We start from the raw sequence: 15,102 nt of genomic DNA, 5'->3' as shown, positions 1-15,102 counted from the left end.
CCAGTGAGTCCCTAGAGCCAGCGGCTGGGACTGGACGTCCCGTCCCAGCGGGGACAGCTGGCAGAGCTCAGGCAGGGACTGGGGAGCACAGGCGGGTGTCAGAGCCGGAGTGCGGAGCAAGGTGCCTCCCACACTCCTGACGGGACCCTGCTCCTGGGCGCCCTGTGACGGAAGGGACAGCTCTGCCGATGAGACAGCTCGGCCTTCTATCCTTCCATGACTCTGGCTTCAAGTGGAGGTGGAGGTGGGGAGTGGAGGAGGGGTGGCAAATGGACCCAGTGCCCCTCCCTGCCCTCCTCCCTGTCCTGAGCACACGATGAGGCAGGATAAGGGGATGGGATAAGGGGCTGGGGGTTTTTTCAGTCCTGGGGATGGAACCCAGGGCCTGGATAATGCCACAGAGTTATTTACTTATATGACTTTAAAAATTTTTTTCATTTTGAGACACTGTCTAGCTAAGTTGCCCAGGCTGGTCTCAAATGTGCAATCCTCCTGCCTCAGCCTCCCAAGAAGCTGGGATTACAGGTGTGCCCCACCATGACATCAAGGGAGGGTGGGTTTGTGTCAGTGGCTAGGGCCAGTGAGGCCTCAGAGAGAATCTCACCAAACTGATGCAGTGGGAGAACTGTCACGTAGGGGACCTGTGTCCTCCCAGAAGAGATCTAGCGAGGTGTGGGGGGTAGTTCCAGGGCTGGACTTGGAGTTGACACTGGGGCAGGGCCCGGGCCTGGCAGAATCATTGAGAGTCAAGCTCCAGTCCTACCCAGTCTGCACACCCTCCCAGGGACTCCCCTCAGAACAGCCATCAGAGCAGGTCAGGCCACTGGAGGGCTCAGGAGGGCCTGGTGTCACACCCAGTGAGCCTGGGCCTGGGGTAACAGAACCACAGGCTTCAGCAGCCACTTTGAGAATTTCTGCTTTAAAAAACAAAAGTATGAGGGGGTCATGATGCTGCACACCTGTAATCCCAGCACTACGGGAGGCTGAGGCAGGAGGATCACAAGTTCAAGCCCAGCCTGGGCACCTCGGCCAAACCCTGTCTCAAAATTTAAAAAATTTAAAAGGGTTGGGGGTGTAGCTCAGTGTGAATGCCTTCAGCACAACCCCTGGTCCCAGAAAAAGAAAAAAACAAAACAAAACCCAGTCACCTTTGACCCATGCATGAATTTGGGACACTGAATGCCCCAGCCCTCCTGGCCAGAGGTGTCCCTAGGCACCTCGCACCCAAGGAGGCTGGCGCCTCAGGAAGCACCCAGTCCTGCTCTGGGACCACCTCCCCGACAGATATCCCAACCACCGAAAGCCCAGGCCAGAAGAAGACACGTGAGACTCGAGAAGACCACATCCAGCCAGGTTGACACAGTTCTGGGTTTATCCACAGTCATACAGTCACGACTTATATATATATATAGATATTTGTATTTATATACCTTTAAATTACACAATCATGTACAAAACAGGTGCGTTGCTGAGACCACAGCACTTCTCGGAGGTTCACAAGTGTCGGAACTAATGGAATCAGGTAGCCTAGGCGGCAGGTGGTGGCGGCGGCAGCGGGGCAGCCCAGGCCCTCGCAGAGCCCGGCCGCAGAATGGTCGTTAACTGGAGACAGACATGTCACTGGCAGAGCCCGCCAGGGCCAGGCCTGCGCCGCATCACGTAGGGGAGGGCGGGGCCACAGGAGGCGGGTGGGCGTGGCCCTGACACCAGCACTGACAGGTGAGGCGGGTCCCCGAGCTCAGGGGACTTGCAGAGGGGGGACCCTCCTGCTTCGGGGTTCTCAGGGGCTTGGGGTCTGAGGGCGGATCCCATGTGGGGTTGTGGAGGTGGCTGCTCCAAAGGGGTGGGTTCTCCAGTCCCTGCCCGGCACTGGGCAGCCAGAGGGACAGGCCGGGGTCCAGCCTGGCACAAAGAGGGGGAGCCTAGGCTCCAAGATGCGGGCGAGCCAGCTTGCTGCCGCTGCAGGCAAGCGGTAAGGGGCAGAGCCCCCAGCCAGCGCTGTGGGTTCAGCCAGCGCTCTGGGCTCTGAGAGGCCCGGGCCACGTCTCAGGCTGCAGCAGAGGCCCAGAGACCAGACAGTGATAAAAAGAGTGCTGGCAGCGGGGGGCATGTCTGTGCCTGGGGTGTCATTGTCCCTGCCCCTGAGGGAGGCCTGTCCCAGCCTGGGCCCTGCCAGAGCGGTCGCATCCTTGCGGCCCACAGGAGCGGGGCGGAGCCCTGGAGGAGCAGGGAGCGAAGGGCTGGGGCAGCGCACTGCCTCTCGCCGGAGCCCCCGGAGCCCCCGGAAGCAGGGAGGAGGAGGAGTCTGTGATCCCCGTACCGACACGGGGACAACTGTCGTCACCAAGCCAAGCGGCCCTCTGCCCCTCACGCCCCTGGCTCCTTTGACTGGGACCCAGGCTTGGAGAGATGGGGGTGCTGCCCGCAGAGGAATGTTGTTCCAAGGGTTGGGGGACCAGGAAGAAAGACGGGTGACTGTCTTGCCCCGGAGGCCAGAGATGCTCCCCCCTGCCCCACTTGACCGCAGGCCTTGCCCTGATGGCCCCAGGCTGGAAGTGCCCGCGGCCCCCAGCACCTCCCCAGGCGGGGGTGGGGGTACCGGTCAGGCCGGGAGCCTTGCAGGCACAAGGCTTGGCTTCACGGAGGCTGGCGCTGAGCCCGTGATTCCAGGGTTTGGATCGGTAGGGAGCGGGTGAGAGTGGACTGGGCAAGATGCCCTCCTCCCCAGGAAACGGGAGGAGGCTGCTACTGTTGCTGGCTTTGCCCTGGGTTTGGGGGCCCCTGCCCCTGGCAAAGGATTTAAGAGAGGGGGGCAGGGCCTCTGCGAGTGATGGAGGGGTGTGGCTCTCAGGAGGGGGCTCTGCCCATAGCGTTGGCAGCTGGGAAGAAGGGTCTTGGTCCACAGATGGGCTCGGCTTTGGGAGGCCTGGCACAGCCTGGGCTGAAGTGCCAGTGTCCTTCCACATAGCCTCCGCTATGCAGTGGCACTGCCCCTCCATCTAGATCACCTCACTTCATGCCTGGGGAAGCCTGGGAGCCCCTGGGAACCTCTGCAGGAAAGGAGGGTGACATTTCCCCCTCCAGTCCCAAGGGATGGGGCTAGGAGAAGCTTCTCCGGGCAGAGTGGAAGACTCAAGATCGGGGCTCCCTTCTTGGGGAGAGGAGGAGGGGGAGGTTAGGAGGCTAGGCTCAGAGAGCAGGGGCGGTGCTGGCACCTGGCGTGAGCTGGGGCAGGTAGGCGACGGCGAGGCAGGGAAGAGGGGTCCAGATGTCTCTCGGGGCTCAGGAGACTCTTTGGTGGACTCCGAAGAGCAGATGTGATGTTGGGCTAAGTCCTAAGACCCTCAGCCACCCCAGGGCCGTCGTCCCAAGTTCCACCACCCTGGCCTCCAGGTGGCCCTGCAAATGCTCCGTCTCTTTATATTTTTTGTTCTGTTTTGACTTTTAAAAAAATAAAAGCTTGATCGGAAAATATGTCTGGAACTCTATGGCAAGGGGAGGGAAAGGAAGGGGGGAGGGCAGGGCCGCGGTGGGGCCGAGGGAGGGCGTGGCCCGGCGGGCAGCTAGATGGCCTCCACGTAGTTGGCGGGGTAGAGGCCCAGCTGCCCGCTGTCCAGCCGCCCGCGGCACCAACCCTGCTCGTCCTCTTCGCCCAGCTTGGTGAGCTCGTCTCCTGGGAAGGGAACGCAGGAAGGGATGGTTGACCACACAGGAGCAGCGGAGCTGGCCCTCCCTGGCCAGGTGAGACCCAAAGTCCCAATGCACCCACCTGTTTACTCGGCCTTGAGTTCTGGCCTCGGCCACGGCCCCGCCCCTGTCCCAGCCCAACACCCGCGCATCCCCTGGCACAGAGGCCCGGACCTACCTCGGCCATCACCTCACCTGGTCCAGCCCGCCCTGATGCCCAGGACCCGCCTCCGGTTCCTTTCACAGCTCCCAACCCTGCTCCTTAAATTCCGCCTCCAGACCCCACGCCCCCTTATTCCATCCCCGTCACCTCCGCCCGCCCCACGGTCCCTAACCCAAACCTTGGGAGGAGGCCTCAGGCCCCGCCCCTCCGCCGCACCCAATCCAGGCCCAGCCCTCTGCCCACGCCCAGCTCCGTTGCCACGCCCAATCCAGGCTCTGATTCCACCCTCAGGCCCCGCCCCTCCGCCGCACCCAATCCAAGCCCAGCCCTCTCCCTGTGCCTCGCCCAGCGGCCCAGCCCACCGTACCCGCCTTGAAGCTGAGCTCGTCCTGCTCCTGGCCGTCGTAATCATACAGGGCCCGAACGCGGACGCCCTTGGCGTCATCCTCGAAGGGATTGGCGCCTCCGTTGGCCTCATTGCCTCCAAAGGGGTTTCCGCTCTCGTCGTCCGACCACTCTGTGGCGTAAGGCTGGCCTCTGTCGTAGCTGCTGACGCTGAGATATGAAGGCAGGACTCCTGAGAGCGGCCCCACCCTAGGGCGCTCCCCCTAACCTGGGCTCAGGGGCCCAGTACTGCTAGGCTGGAGCAGGGGGCCCGGGGCCGGTGGCTCTCAGGTCAGCTCTGAACAGAAGGGAGAGCCATCTGCGTGATTTCAGCTCTTAAAACTCCAGTGGGACGCTCACCTGCCGCGGTCCCCAGCCTGGGATGTGGACTCCACCGCCCCGGTGGCGTTGCTCAGCGCCGCCCCCTCGGTCTTCTTGGGCTGCTTCTCCTTCTTGGCAGTGGTGTGGGGCAGATCTGGGTTCCACTCCTGGTGGAGGCAGGGAGCAGTCGTTCTGGGGGCTGTACCTCCAGACGCCTGCCAGCCTTTTCGGCTCCCATTTCCCATCCCCCGCTCGTCCTCACCTCGAACTGGGGCCAGTTCATGGGCATGCCGGGGCCGCTGGTGCTGCGGAACCATCGGAGGTCCTCCTGGGCGTCGGCCCCCCGGATGGCCTGCTCCAGCTCTCGGTACACGTGGATGTAGCTGCTCAGGAACAAGGGGCGGGCAGAGGACAGGGGTTCACCAGGGCCTGATCTCATTCCGTTTGGGGGAGCAGGGCGGCACAGCTCGGGATGCCCAGAGGGGTTCCCTACTGCACAGCACCTCGGCCACTCACCCCCACCCCCCACACATTTCCTGGGTGCCCAGCATGGGTCAGCACACACCCAGGTGGCCTCTTCCTTTCATCGCGGGCTGGGGCCCCTCTGCTGGCCGTGCCCGCTGTGCCAGGTACCTGCTATTCTCCGCCAGGTTGAGGTGACGCTTGATGTCCAGAAGCACCTCCTTGAGGAAGACCAGTCGCTTCTCCTCAAACTGCTGGCACTGCTCGAACACCTGCTCCATGCCCTCCATGTACTGGGGCGTGGTCTTGCCCACGTCGTCCAGCACCTTCTCGTACTTCTCCTGCGTCTGTGGGCCCCGGGGGCGGAGGCTGGTGAGACCTCGCCAGGTGCGGCCCCTGGCCATCTCCCACTCCGGGGGCCCTCAGACCCTAGCCACGCCCCCGCGCCCGGGGGCACCTTCTGCACATCCTGTTTGCACTTGTCCACTTTGTCCTGCAGCTTCTTCTGCTGCTCGGGCGTGACCGACTGCTCGCCCTTGCTGTTCATTTCCCGCGTCATGGCCAGCTTCTCCTCTTTGCACGCCAGGTGGTAGGCCTTCTTGGCAGCCTCCAGCTGTGGGAGGGGACAGGGCACACAAGCGTCCCACTTGTGAGCAGGTGCATTCGTCACTGGAGCTGCTGCTCGCTCACCCCAGGAGAGTGGTGGGTACACGGTCTTGCACACCGGGGCTGCTGGCCGTGACTCCAGGTGATTGGACAGTTGCCCTCTTCTGTGGGTGTCCCTGCTGTGCACTGCAGTGCCCGCCCCATCTGACATGCCCTGGGAGTATCTCTCACGGGGACAGGGCCTCTCTTCCCCTGGGTCTCTATCCAGGGGTGCCGTCTGCCCCCCACAGTGGGTGGTTCCTTGTGGAAGGTGGCGCTGCTCCCGCGGGTACCGTGCTTGGGACAATGTGCTGACCACCTGCAGACACCTCCCTGGCCCCCAGTCCACCCTGCCCTGCTCTGCTGTGGGCACTGCCCTTGGGCACCTCCTTCATCTTCTTGGCCCAGGGCTTCTGGGCCTTGCGGAAGCCGTCCTCAGCCTCCTTGGTCTCCTTGAAGCCGCCCATGATCTGCTTGTGGTAGGCGTCCTTCTGCCAGTTCTTGACTTTCTCCAGGTCCTCATTCAGCAGGCTGTTCTTCACCTCCTGGTGCAGCTCGCTCACCTTGTCTGCCTCTGTCATGATGGCGCCCCAGGCCCGCTCCAGGCTGCCATACTGCGGGCCTGAGGGTGCAACAGTGGCTCACAGTGACCCTCCCCTCCCCAGAGTGCTCCATGCACTTCTATCCACCCTCCAGGGCCGCAGCCACCACCTCCAGGAAGCTTCCTCCCCCTGTTCCACCTTGGGTGCACCTGCCTCTGTCCCTACTCCCAATCAACGTGGGAGCCCCAGGGGCCGGCCTGGGTCCTCCAGGTTCTCCCTAGCCTAGCCCAGCTCCAGGCCCATAGTAGGTGCTCAGGAAAGTCAGCCGAATGTGCAACTCCAGCACCTGCAGGGGCTGATGCCAGGAGCCCGCTGAGGACCAGTCACTCAGCTTCCTTTGTCTGTGTGCGGGCACCAAGTGTGTGCCGGGTGCTGTGCTAGGCAGCAGGCCCAGCCCCTGCCCTGATGGGGTCTAGAGTCTATGGAATAGAAAAATAGTTAACAAAGAAATGTAAACCTCAACCTGAATCTGCTCCGGATCACAGGAGTGCAGGGTGTGATTCCACACCCAGCCTGGGCAGCCCAAACCACTGCTGTGGTCACATGTGCATCTGGGCCATGTTAAATGTCCCAATTTTTTGTTTGTTTAGTTTGGTTTGCTTTTTTTGAGTCTGGGTGAAAGGTATGCAGTTCTCTGTATTATGGATGCAACTTTACTAGAAGCTTAAATTATTTCAAAATTGGTTTAGCCCCCTTTCTCCCTCCCTCCCTCCCTCCTTCCTTCCTTCCTTCCTTCCTTCCTTCCTTCCTTCCTTCCTTCCTTCCTTCCTTCCTTCGTAGCAGGAGACAGTTTCTACACTATGTAGTCTAGGCCGGCCTTGAACTTGCTAAGTTACCCAGGCTGAGCTTGAACTCGTGATCTCTCTGCCTCAGCCTCCTGAGTGCTGGTCACCGCGCCTGTGATTTTTAAAAAATCCTACCTGAAGAGGAAGCAACCCCCCAAAAGGCCCTGTGACTACAGGAAACGCCAGCTACTGGGGACACAATCCCGGGGGTGTGCTGGTGGGGGTTAGGGGTCGGGTCTGGGGAGACCCTGGAGGCACCTTTCTCGATGAGCTGGCGCCAGCGCTTGGCCCAGTCGGTGAGCTGCTGTGCGTACGCCTTCTCGATCTTGGCGCGCTCCTGCACGCAGCTCATCAGGTCATTGCACAGGCGGTGGCCGTCGTCGATGCGTTTCACCGTGCGCTTGTAGTTCCCCACCTGGCGGCGGAAGCGCGCGTGACTCTGCGGCCCCGCGCTCCCGGCCCCGGCCTGCAGGGGGCGCGCGCGCGCCGATTCCCCTCTAGGACTCCCGACCCCTCTGCTTGGGGTGCCTACCACCCGGTGCCAGGCGCCCCCACTTCTGCGCACCCTCTTCCCACTTCAGACATCACCTCCTCGCCGCTACATAATGCGGAAGGAGTTTTATAATTTGGACTTGGGCTCGAATGAATTATTCATGCTGTTCTCACGAGCTAAACCCATTATATTTATAGAGTTGCAGAAGCGTTGAGTTGAGCCGCAGATTCTTGACACAATATTATGTTTTGTAGACATCTCATTAAACACTTATTAATTTAGGTCTGGCAGTTTTCGTTTTGGATTTCGGGAGCCAATAATGATCTCCTCCCCCGGGTCTCAAAGCCTTCTGGAAGCTCCCAAAGTGCTGCTTTCTAGCCTGGGGTCACACCCCCCAGCCGCCGCCCCCAGCCCTGTGTCCAGCCCTGCGCCCCTCTGGAGCGGGGGCGGGGAGCCTCGATGAACGCTGTGTAAACTGTTTGGTTTTTTTTTTTTGTTTGTTTTTTGGTTTTTTTTTGGTTTTTCTCCGGTACCGGGAACCGAACTCACGACCTTGCGCTTGCCAGGCAGGTGCTTTGCCGCTGAGCTAAATCCCCAGCCCGACGCTGTGTAGACTGTAAAGCGCTGCGCCTGCTCATGTGAAGGGCCAGGAGCTGAACTGGGCCCCAGGGCGAGAGCCGGGCGGGGCTTGCTGCCCCTCGGAGAAAGGTCACGCGCGTCTCTGGAACAGCAGCGGGGGCAAAGGGGCTCCAGGCTGGAATCTTTCCCCCGCTTCTGGTGGACGCAGTGAGCTTCGGAGGGGCTGAGGAGGTGGGGGCCGAGGGCTGCGATGGGACGCGGGGGTACAGGCAGCAGCGCCCAGCCTACCTCCCAGAAGCTGTCGGTGGTCTCCTCCGGAGCCAGCGAGGCCTCATCGTAGGAGCCGGACATGGTGTGGCCGTGGGGCGCGGGGCGGGGGTGCGGCTGCAGTCAGCGGGGCTCAGCTGCTCAGGCACTGGGAGGACAGGAGAGAAGCCTGGAGGGGGGGGCCCAGCCCCACTCCAGCCTGGGTGCCCCCAGATGTGGGGGAGGAGCCTCATGCTGGGATGGCGGCTTACCACCCGACAGAGACCCCAGGATTCAACTCGCAGCCCTTCCGGGCCATGTCCTGTTCATGAGTGTGTGGGCCCGCAGGGAGAAATCACCCCCGCATGCTTGGGTAGTTGCACTTTTAATCTCCTTAGCCCCACAGCGCCCCGAAGCCGTGGTCAGGGCCCCCGCCGGCTTCTCGGCTCTGCCATCCTGAGAAAGGCCCCTCTCTGCCCTCAGCATGGCCCACTTTGACCCAGTTGGATCCAAGCACCAGGCCATAAACACCCTGCCCAGGCAGGGTCCCCATCTTCTGACCCCAAACCAGCCCAATGGATGGAAGCTCTGGTCTCAGCCCTGAGATCCCCAGCTCCCCGCCGCGGCTGGAACCTGGGCTCTTGAGGCTGCCACCAGCCCCAGCCCACCCCAGCCCAGCCCCTGCCGCCCGCCTCAGTGGCTTCCCAGGCTCCTGACTGCACGGACACGCGGCTCCGCGGCCTGCGGGTCAGATCTGTGCAGCATGTGGGCGGCTGTGCTGCCCCGGTTCTGTCAGCTGGCATCGCAGTTGTCCAATCTAGGCCACTCGCCGCCCGAGGCAGGGAGGCACCCCACCTCCCCACCAGGACGCGAGGCTCGATCGACAGAGACGGGGCACAGGGTCAGCGGTCTTCAAAGAGGCAGTGGAACCCGGGCCAGGCCTGACCTCAGTGGGCGCTGCCTGCATGCAGCTGGCTGTGGGGACACCTCCTGCTCCCGTACTGCAGCCAGTCGTGGGGACCGCGGTCTCCAGGGAAGGTGGGTGCTGAGAGATTCGGCCCAACCTGGGGCCCCAGGACCCCATCCCTTCCTGGCAGCTGGTCCTCACCCAGGCTCAGGGCAGGTGGCACCAACACGGAGGACCCTTGGCCAAGCACGACCTCCCCCAGCCTCAGTCTCCCCCGCTGTCCAAGGCCTGGTGCAGCTTGTCACGACCCAGCCTTGTCTCCTGCACCTCACGGGACTGAGCGCAGGCTGAACCCCAGCCACCGGCCCCTCACCCACGGCCCCGGGGGAGCTCCGTGACACAGGCACTCAGATTGAGCGGAGCGTTTCTCTGGTACACGCTCACCAGCACCACTTCTAGGAATTTACATGCCTGAGGCTGCCAAGGTTACTTCCCGCAGCACTGCTGGGCCTCAGAGGCTCGGAGCAGCCCAAATCTTCCTCCCCAGGGCCCTGGCTCTGTAAAGCACGGGGCACGCCTGCTGCAGGGGATCCTGACGCTGCCGCCATCATAATACGGAGAAGCGGAGGTCACTTTCGTGGCTCGGGGATGAGGTGCAAGGGAGATCTCTCACTGTAGGTCTTTCCCTGCCCTTTTCATGTTTTCCTTGTGGGAATGAAATGCACATTTTAGAAACCCTGTAGAGCCTGTAATCCTAGCACTCTGGGAGGCTGAGGCAGGAGGACGGCAAGTTGGAGCCCAGCTTGGGCAATTTAGCAATGTAGCAAAAATGCTGTTTAAACAAACAAACAAAACAAACAAAAATGGGCCAGGGATGTAGCTCAGTGTGAAGGGTCTGGGTTCCAACCCTAGCAAAACACACACACACACACACACACACACACACACTCGTACACACTGCAGGCAGAGTCAGGCTGGGGAGCAGGACAGAGGGAGCAGTGGGCTGAAGGAGGGGACAGTGGCCCTAAGGCTGGTGGGTCAGCTGCAGACTGCAGAGGACGCCCCAGCCCAGACGAGCCTGGCCCAGGGCAGGGGGAACACCGGCCGGCGTCAGCAGGGTCTCAGGTGTGGTGGACACCGCCCTGCACCGAGCTACTGTGTGCGCATCCCTGTGGCCTCCCCTCTCCTGGGAAACGACCTGTTCTCAGGAGCGGAGGAGATGGCAAGAGTCCAGGGCGCCCGCTGCAGCCCCAGGGCTCAGAAGCCAGGCGGCAGGGGAGGGTGAGGAGGCCGGCGGGAGCCTGCGAGCCACGGCACCTCGCCCCACCCTGCCGGCACCCCAGGCAGGCGGCGGCCAGCGCTGGCCATGGGCTCTGAGGGCCACGGGCACTCAGCACCTGTCACTGTGGGCTGTTACGGAAGCGGAGTCAGAAACTGACGTGGCTGGCACCTGGCGCTCCCCTGGGGCAAGCCTGACGCCTTTAGGCCTGACTTCTGTCACTGCAGGGGAGGCCATCTCAGTCCTGCAACCCCTTTATCATTAACAACAGCCGCTGACATTCACAGAGCACACACCAGTCCTATGTGTTTTTCTTTTTAGGTAGTACTGAGGGTTGAACCATGGAGCCCCTGCGCTTTTCATTTTCTTAAATTTTGAGACAGGGTCTCACTAAATCACTAAACTGCCCAGGCTGGGCTCCAACTTGCAACCCTCCTGCCTCAGCCTCCCAGAGTGCTGGGATAGGTGTGGGCCACTGCACCCAGCTCCAATCCTATGCCTCGATGCATGCATCCTGCTGCCAACCGCACTGCTGTCCTCCACGCCGAAGAGGACCCACCGGCCTCGGGCACGTGACTGTGACCGGCTGCCCAGGCGCCGTGGGTGAAGCAGGCCAGTGCGCCAGTGCTGTGTGAGGCTGTAACCCAGTGATCCGAGCTCACGGAGCTGCCTGTCCCGAGCCCTGCGTGAAGCCCCTCAGGTAAGCAAACTTGAGCAGCAGCGCAGGAGTGTCTCTCACCTCCCGTCTGTCTCCTGCCACCGGCTGTGTCTCTAGAGCTGGACACTCTGGACTCCCGCTCTACCACTGCGCTGCTGCCTCAGGGGGCAGGACTGACAGTGACATCGGCCGCCACCAGCTGGTGTTTCCTGGGTGCCTGCTGGGTGCTGCTCTAGGTGCTCTATGTGTGTTTCACCTTCATTTACAGATGGGGAAACCGAGGCACAGGGCTATGAAGACACCACAGCCAGGGCGTCCCAGGTGGTAAACGGTGGAACTGCAATTGTCTTCCAGGTAGCCGTAGCCTGCCCTATACTGGTCCCCTCCTCCTCTCATCCCCCAGGATCCTGACGGTGTGGTGGCACATGCCTATAATCCCAGCACATGGGAGGCTGAGGCAGGAGGATCACCAAGAGTTTGAAGGCAGCCTGTGCTCCACAGCGAGACCCTGTCTTGAGCACCACTTCCTCTCCCTGGGCCTTGTGGCCTCACCTGTGAAAGAGGTGGTGCTGGGTTTAAATGGCAGGGTGCCTCCGAGGACATCAGCCCTCCCATCAGTGCCACCCCTGTGGTTGGTGGCAGGTGGCCGACCTCTCTCAGAGCAGGAATCCCAAGATTCCTTGCAGCCAAGAGCCAGAATCCCAAGGAGGGAGTCTGAGTCCCACCTGTCCCTGCTTCTGGGCCCCTGCCAGGCGCGGCCTCCACTCCCGCTCCACCCTCAGGACCTTCCCTCCACCCCCTCTCGGAATCAGCCACAAGCAGCTTGGAGCACCCCCTGCGGCCGCCACCCCTAACCCCAGCACTAAGATGGAGACCTGACTTCCGGTTCCACAGACAAGCACCTGAGACCACAGAGGTCAAATAACTTGTCCAAGGTCACACAGCAGGAGGAGGCTGAGCGGGGTCTGGATTAGGTCTTTCCCTGCCCCCTCCCAGGAGCCTGGCATCCCCCGGTGTCCCCAGCCCACACATTCCCAGTCGCTCCAGCCTCACCTGCCCCGGAGATAGCCAGGCTCGTCGCACCTGAGGCCTCCAGTGGGCTCCACAGCGGCCAGATGGACTCGGGTCAGCCGCGAGGCGCTGAGCCTGCCCTCACCCTGCGTCCCCGTGAGCCTCGGCGCTGCCCCAGCCCGGGGAGCCGCATCCTCGCTTCCCCACAGCCTCGCTTCCTTGCAGGGCGGCTCAGCCCCCTCCCTCAAGAGGCCTTCCCTGGGTCCGCAGCGCTGCCTGCCCCCACCTGTGCAGTCGCAGCCCTGCACCCCCAAGCCCGGAAGCTGTCCGTCAGCACTCCTGAAGGGTGGACGTGAGCGCTGCAGACGGGCTCACGCCCCAGCTCTGCCACCGTCCGGCTGTGAGGCCTCGGCAAGTTCTTCGACCTCTCCGTGCCTCGGTCTCCTCGCTGTCCCGGTGCGCGGCACAGAGCATCACCTCTCCAGGGACCCCTCAGCCAGCCCCGAGGGAGCCTCACCTGGAACACCCAGGTCCCCGGGAAAGGACACCCCTTGCCCGGCTCCCACTGCCACAAACCAGGCGCCCCGCCGGCATCTCCTCTAACCTCAGCTCCCCCAGCCCTAGGGGGGCCCCTGCCAGGAATGTGCCCAGGGGGGTCAGAGAGGGCAGGGACACCTGTGGGCAGAGGGCAGCACTGGGGGTCCCGGAGCACAGAAGGGTGCGGCAGCCCCCAGCTGCCGGCTCAGGCGGGGCACAGCGTGGACACCTGCCCCCTCCGCCCTTGTACCCCAGGCCCTGCTGTCCTCTAAAAGTCACCCCATGCTCCCCCAGCTGGGGCCGGGTGGACGAGGCAGCACTTCCTGCTGCCCATGGGCTTTAGGGAGGGTCGGGCAGGGCACGGGGCACGGGGTCACCGGGCCGCGATGCCCGCCCTCGTGGGGCACACGCTCCGGGCCTGAATCGGCCACCTCCAGCACAGAACAGGCGGGCGGGGCCAGGGGGCAGGGGGCAGGGTCACCCACCAGGAGGCAGCCCTCGCTCCTGGCCAGGGACAGACGAGGGGACAGGAGGCATGGCTACCGCCTGCCTCCGTGTGCTAGGCCTGAGGAGCTGCCCACCCCCAGGGCCCCTAGTAGACACCCAGGGTCCCCTCCTGCCCTCCTCCCTGCCTCTCCCCCACCTGGGGTCAGCACAGACCTTGGCCCCAAGGGACACAGCTCTGTCTGCAGGGGGCTTCCTGGGGCCTGACAGGGGACATGCAGGGCCGGGGAGGTGGGTGTGGGGACTGGCAGGTGACCCGTGCAGGTGTGGGCCACAGCAGCAAGCAGGAAGGGAAACTCCCGACCTGCGGAGCTCACGTTCCAAAGGGCTGCACACAGAAGTAAGCAACAGAGTGTGCTGGAGGTGACCGGCTATGGACGAAAACAAGGCAGGGGCCGGATGTGGTGGTGCACGTCTGTAATCCCAGCACTTGGGAGGCTGAGCCAGGAGGATCGTTGCAAGTTCAAGACCAGCCCGGGCTACAAAGTGAGCTCAAGGCCAGCTTGAACTACATTGCAAGACCATGTCTCATAAAGAAAAAAGAAAAAAAAAATTAAATTTAAAGAAAAGTCAGAGGAGGAGTGGGAGGGAAAGTCGGGCTCATGGGAGATGCTACTGAGCTTGCAGCATACCCAGCCAGAGGGTGTGGCCAGTGCAAAGGCCCAGGGGCAGAAATGTGGTTGCCACAGTTGAAGGCCAGCAACACAGAGGGTCAAGGGGACAAGGGCATTGTGTGCCTGGGGCAGACTGAGTGAGGGGAAGGGAGGCAGGGAGGTGTGGGTGGATGGAAGTTGAAAGTGCCAGTGACTTGGGCCTTGTAGGGCCAAGGGAAGCCCCTGACTTTTTCTCCCAGGGAGATGGGAGACAGTCCAAGGCCCAAGAAGAGGTGGGATGGCACCTGGCTTCCATCTCAGAGGCTCCCCAGCTGCTGGGGGCAGATCAGCCTCTGGGGGAGGAGGAGACCAGGGAAGCTGCTGCATGTAGCTGCGGTCCTCCGGATGAGGGGTGGACGGCTCAGGTGTAACCGGGAGGGCAGGGCAGGGATGGTTCTGGGGTCTGGAGCCGTGGGACACCCACAAAGAGCATCTCCAAGCTCTTGCCCTGGGATCTAGCCCCAACCCACCCAGGCCCAAGGCCTCTGTGTGCTCCTGGGCCTTCCCTGGGCTCCCCCTGACTTGGGGTCGGCTGCTGGGGAGACCAGGTCCCGACCTGACTTCCGGGGCGTCCCAGGCTGCGGACTCACTGTGCACAGGAGCGGGTCCGGCAGGTGTGCCAGGAGGTCTTTCCAGGGGGCCCAGAGTTGGGTGGCAACTGAGGGTGGGGGGTCAGACAGCAAGGAAAGACAGACCCCAAAGGGGACACCGGGCAGGGATAAATAATGGGGAGTGCGGGACACGGTGGGCAGAGGGAGGTCAGGGCCAGGTGGGAAGGGCCGGAAGGGCCAGGTCCTGGCCTGCAGGGCAACTCCGGGCCCTGGGGGTTAGGGAGGAGGCGAGGAGTTCACAGAATCTGGGTGCAGAGGCACCGTGGGCAGGGCACATCTGTACCCCCCAAGCGGTTCCAGCCAACCCCACGACCCCAGTCTCCCACCTCCCGGGCCCTGGACCCCGGAGCGCGAGCCGCTGTGCCCAGCACCCAGCAGCCGCATCGAGCATCTGCAGAAACCAAGCTCTCCTCACCGTGCCCAAATCCTCTGGTCCCGACACCTCTCCCCCAGGTGCAGGGCCTTCCACCCGCCAATCGCGCCCCTCACGCCACCGCCTCCTGCCCACGCAGGCCTTCAGCCCCGACCGCGGCAAACCCGGCACCCCACGTCGCGCACGCCCGGCCGGGTCCTGG

General features: G+C 62.8%; 1 protein-coding gene across 2 annotated transcripts in view; it reads right to left on the bottom strand.

The window, feature by feature from the left end:
- Positions 1-1,354: 1,354 nt before the first annotated feature.
- Positions 1,355-15,102, bottom strand: part of Pacsin1 (protein kinase C and casein kinase substrate in neurons 1) — a 44,182-nt gene continuing 30,434 nt past the window's right edge. For both annotated transcript variants that reach the window (XM_005389526.2, XM_013516920.1), the window contains exons 2-10: positions 8,410-8,536; positions 7,308-7,464; positions 6,049-6,284; positions 5,475-5,630; positions 5,189-5,364; positions 4,818-4,938; positions 4,595-4,722; positions 4,218-4,405; positions 1,355-3,673 (exon numbers count right to left, since the gene is read on the bottom strand). In XM_005389526.2, the coding sequence (XP_005389583.1) occupies positions 3,564-3,673; positions 4,218-4,405; positions 4,595-4,722; positions 4,818-4,938; positions 5,189-5,364; positions 5,475-5,630; positions 6,049-6,284; positions 7,308-7,464; positions 8,410-8,472 (1,335 nt within the window). In that variant the 5' untranslated portion in view covers positions 8,473-8,536 and the 3' untranslated portion in view covers positions 1,355-3,563. The remainder of the gene's footprint in view (positions 3,674-4,217; positions 4,406-4,594; positions 4,723-4,817; positions 4,939-5,188; positions 5,365-5,474; positions 5,631-6,048; positions 6,285-7,307; positions 7,465-8,409; positions 8,537-15,102) is intronic.

This window comes from Chinchilla lanigera, unplaced genomic scaffold, assembly GCF_000276665.1.
Source record: "Chinchilla lanigera isolate Chin_1 unplaced genomic scaffold, ChiLan1.0 scaffold00036, whole genome shotgun sequence".
NCBI classification, from domain to species: Eukaryota; Metazoa; Chordata; class Mammalia; order Rodentia; family Chinchillidae; genus Chinchilla; species Chinchilla lanigera.
The sequence above is the reverse complement of the archived record's forward strand: the minus strand, read 5'-3'. Positions and strand labels throughout refer to the sequence as shown.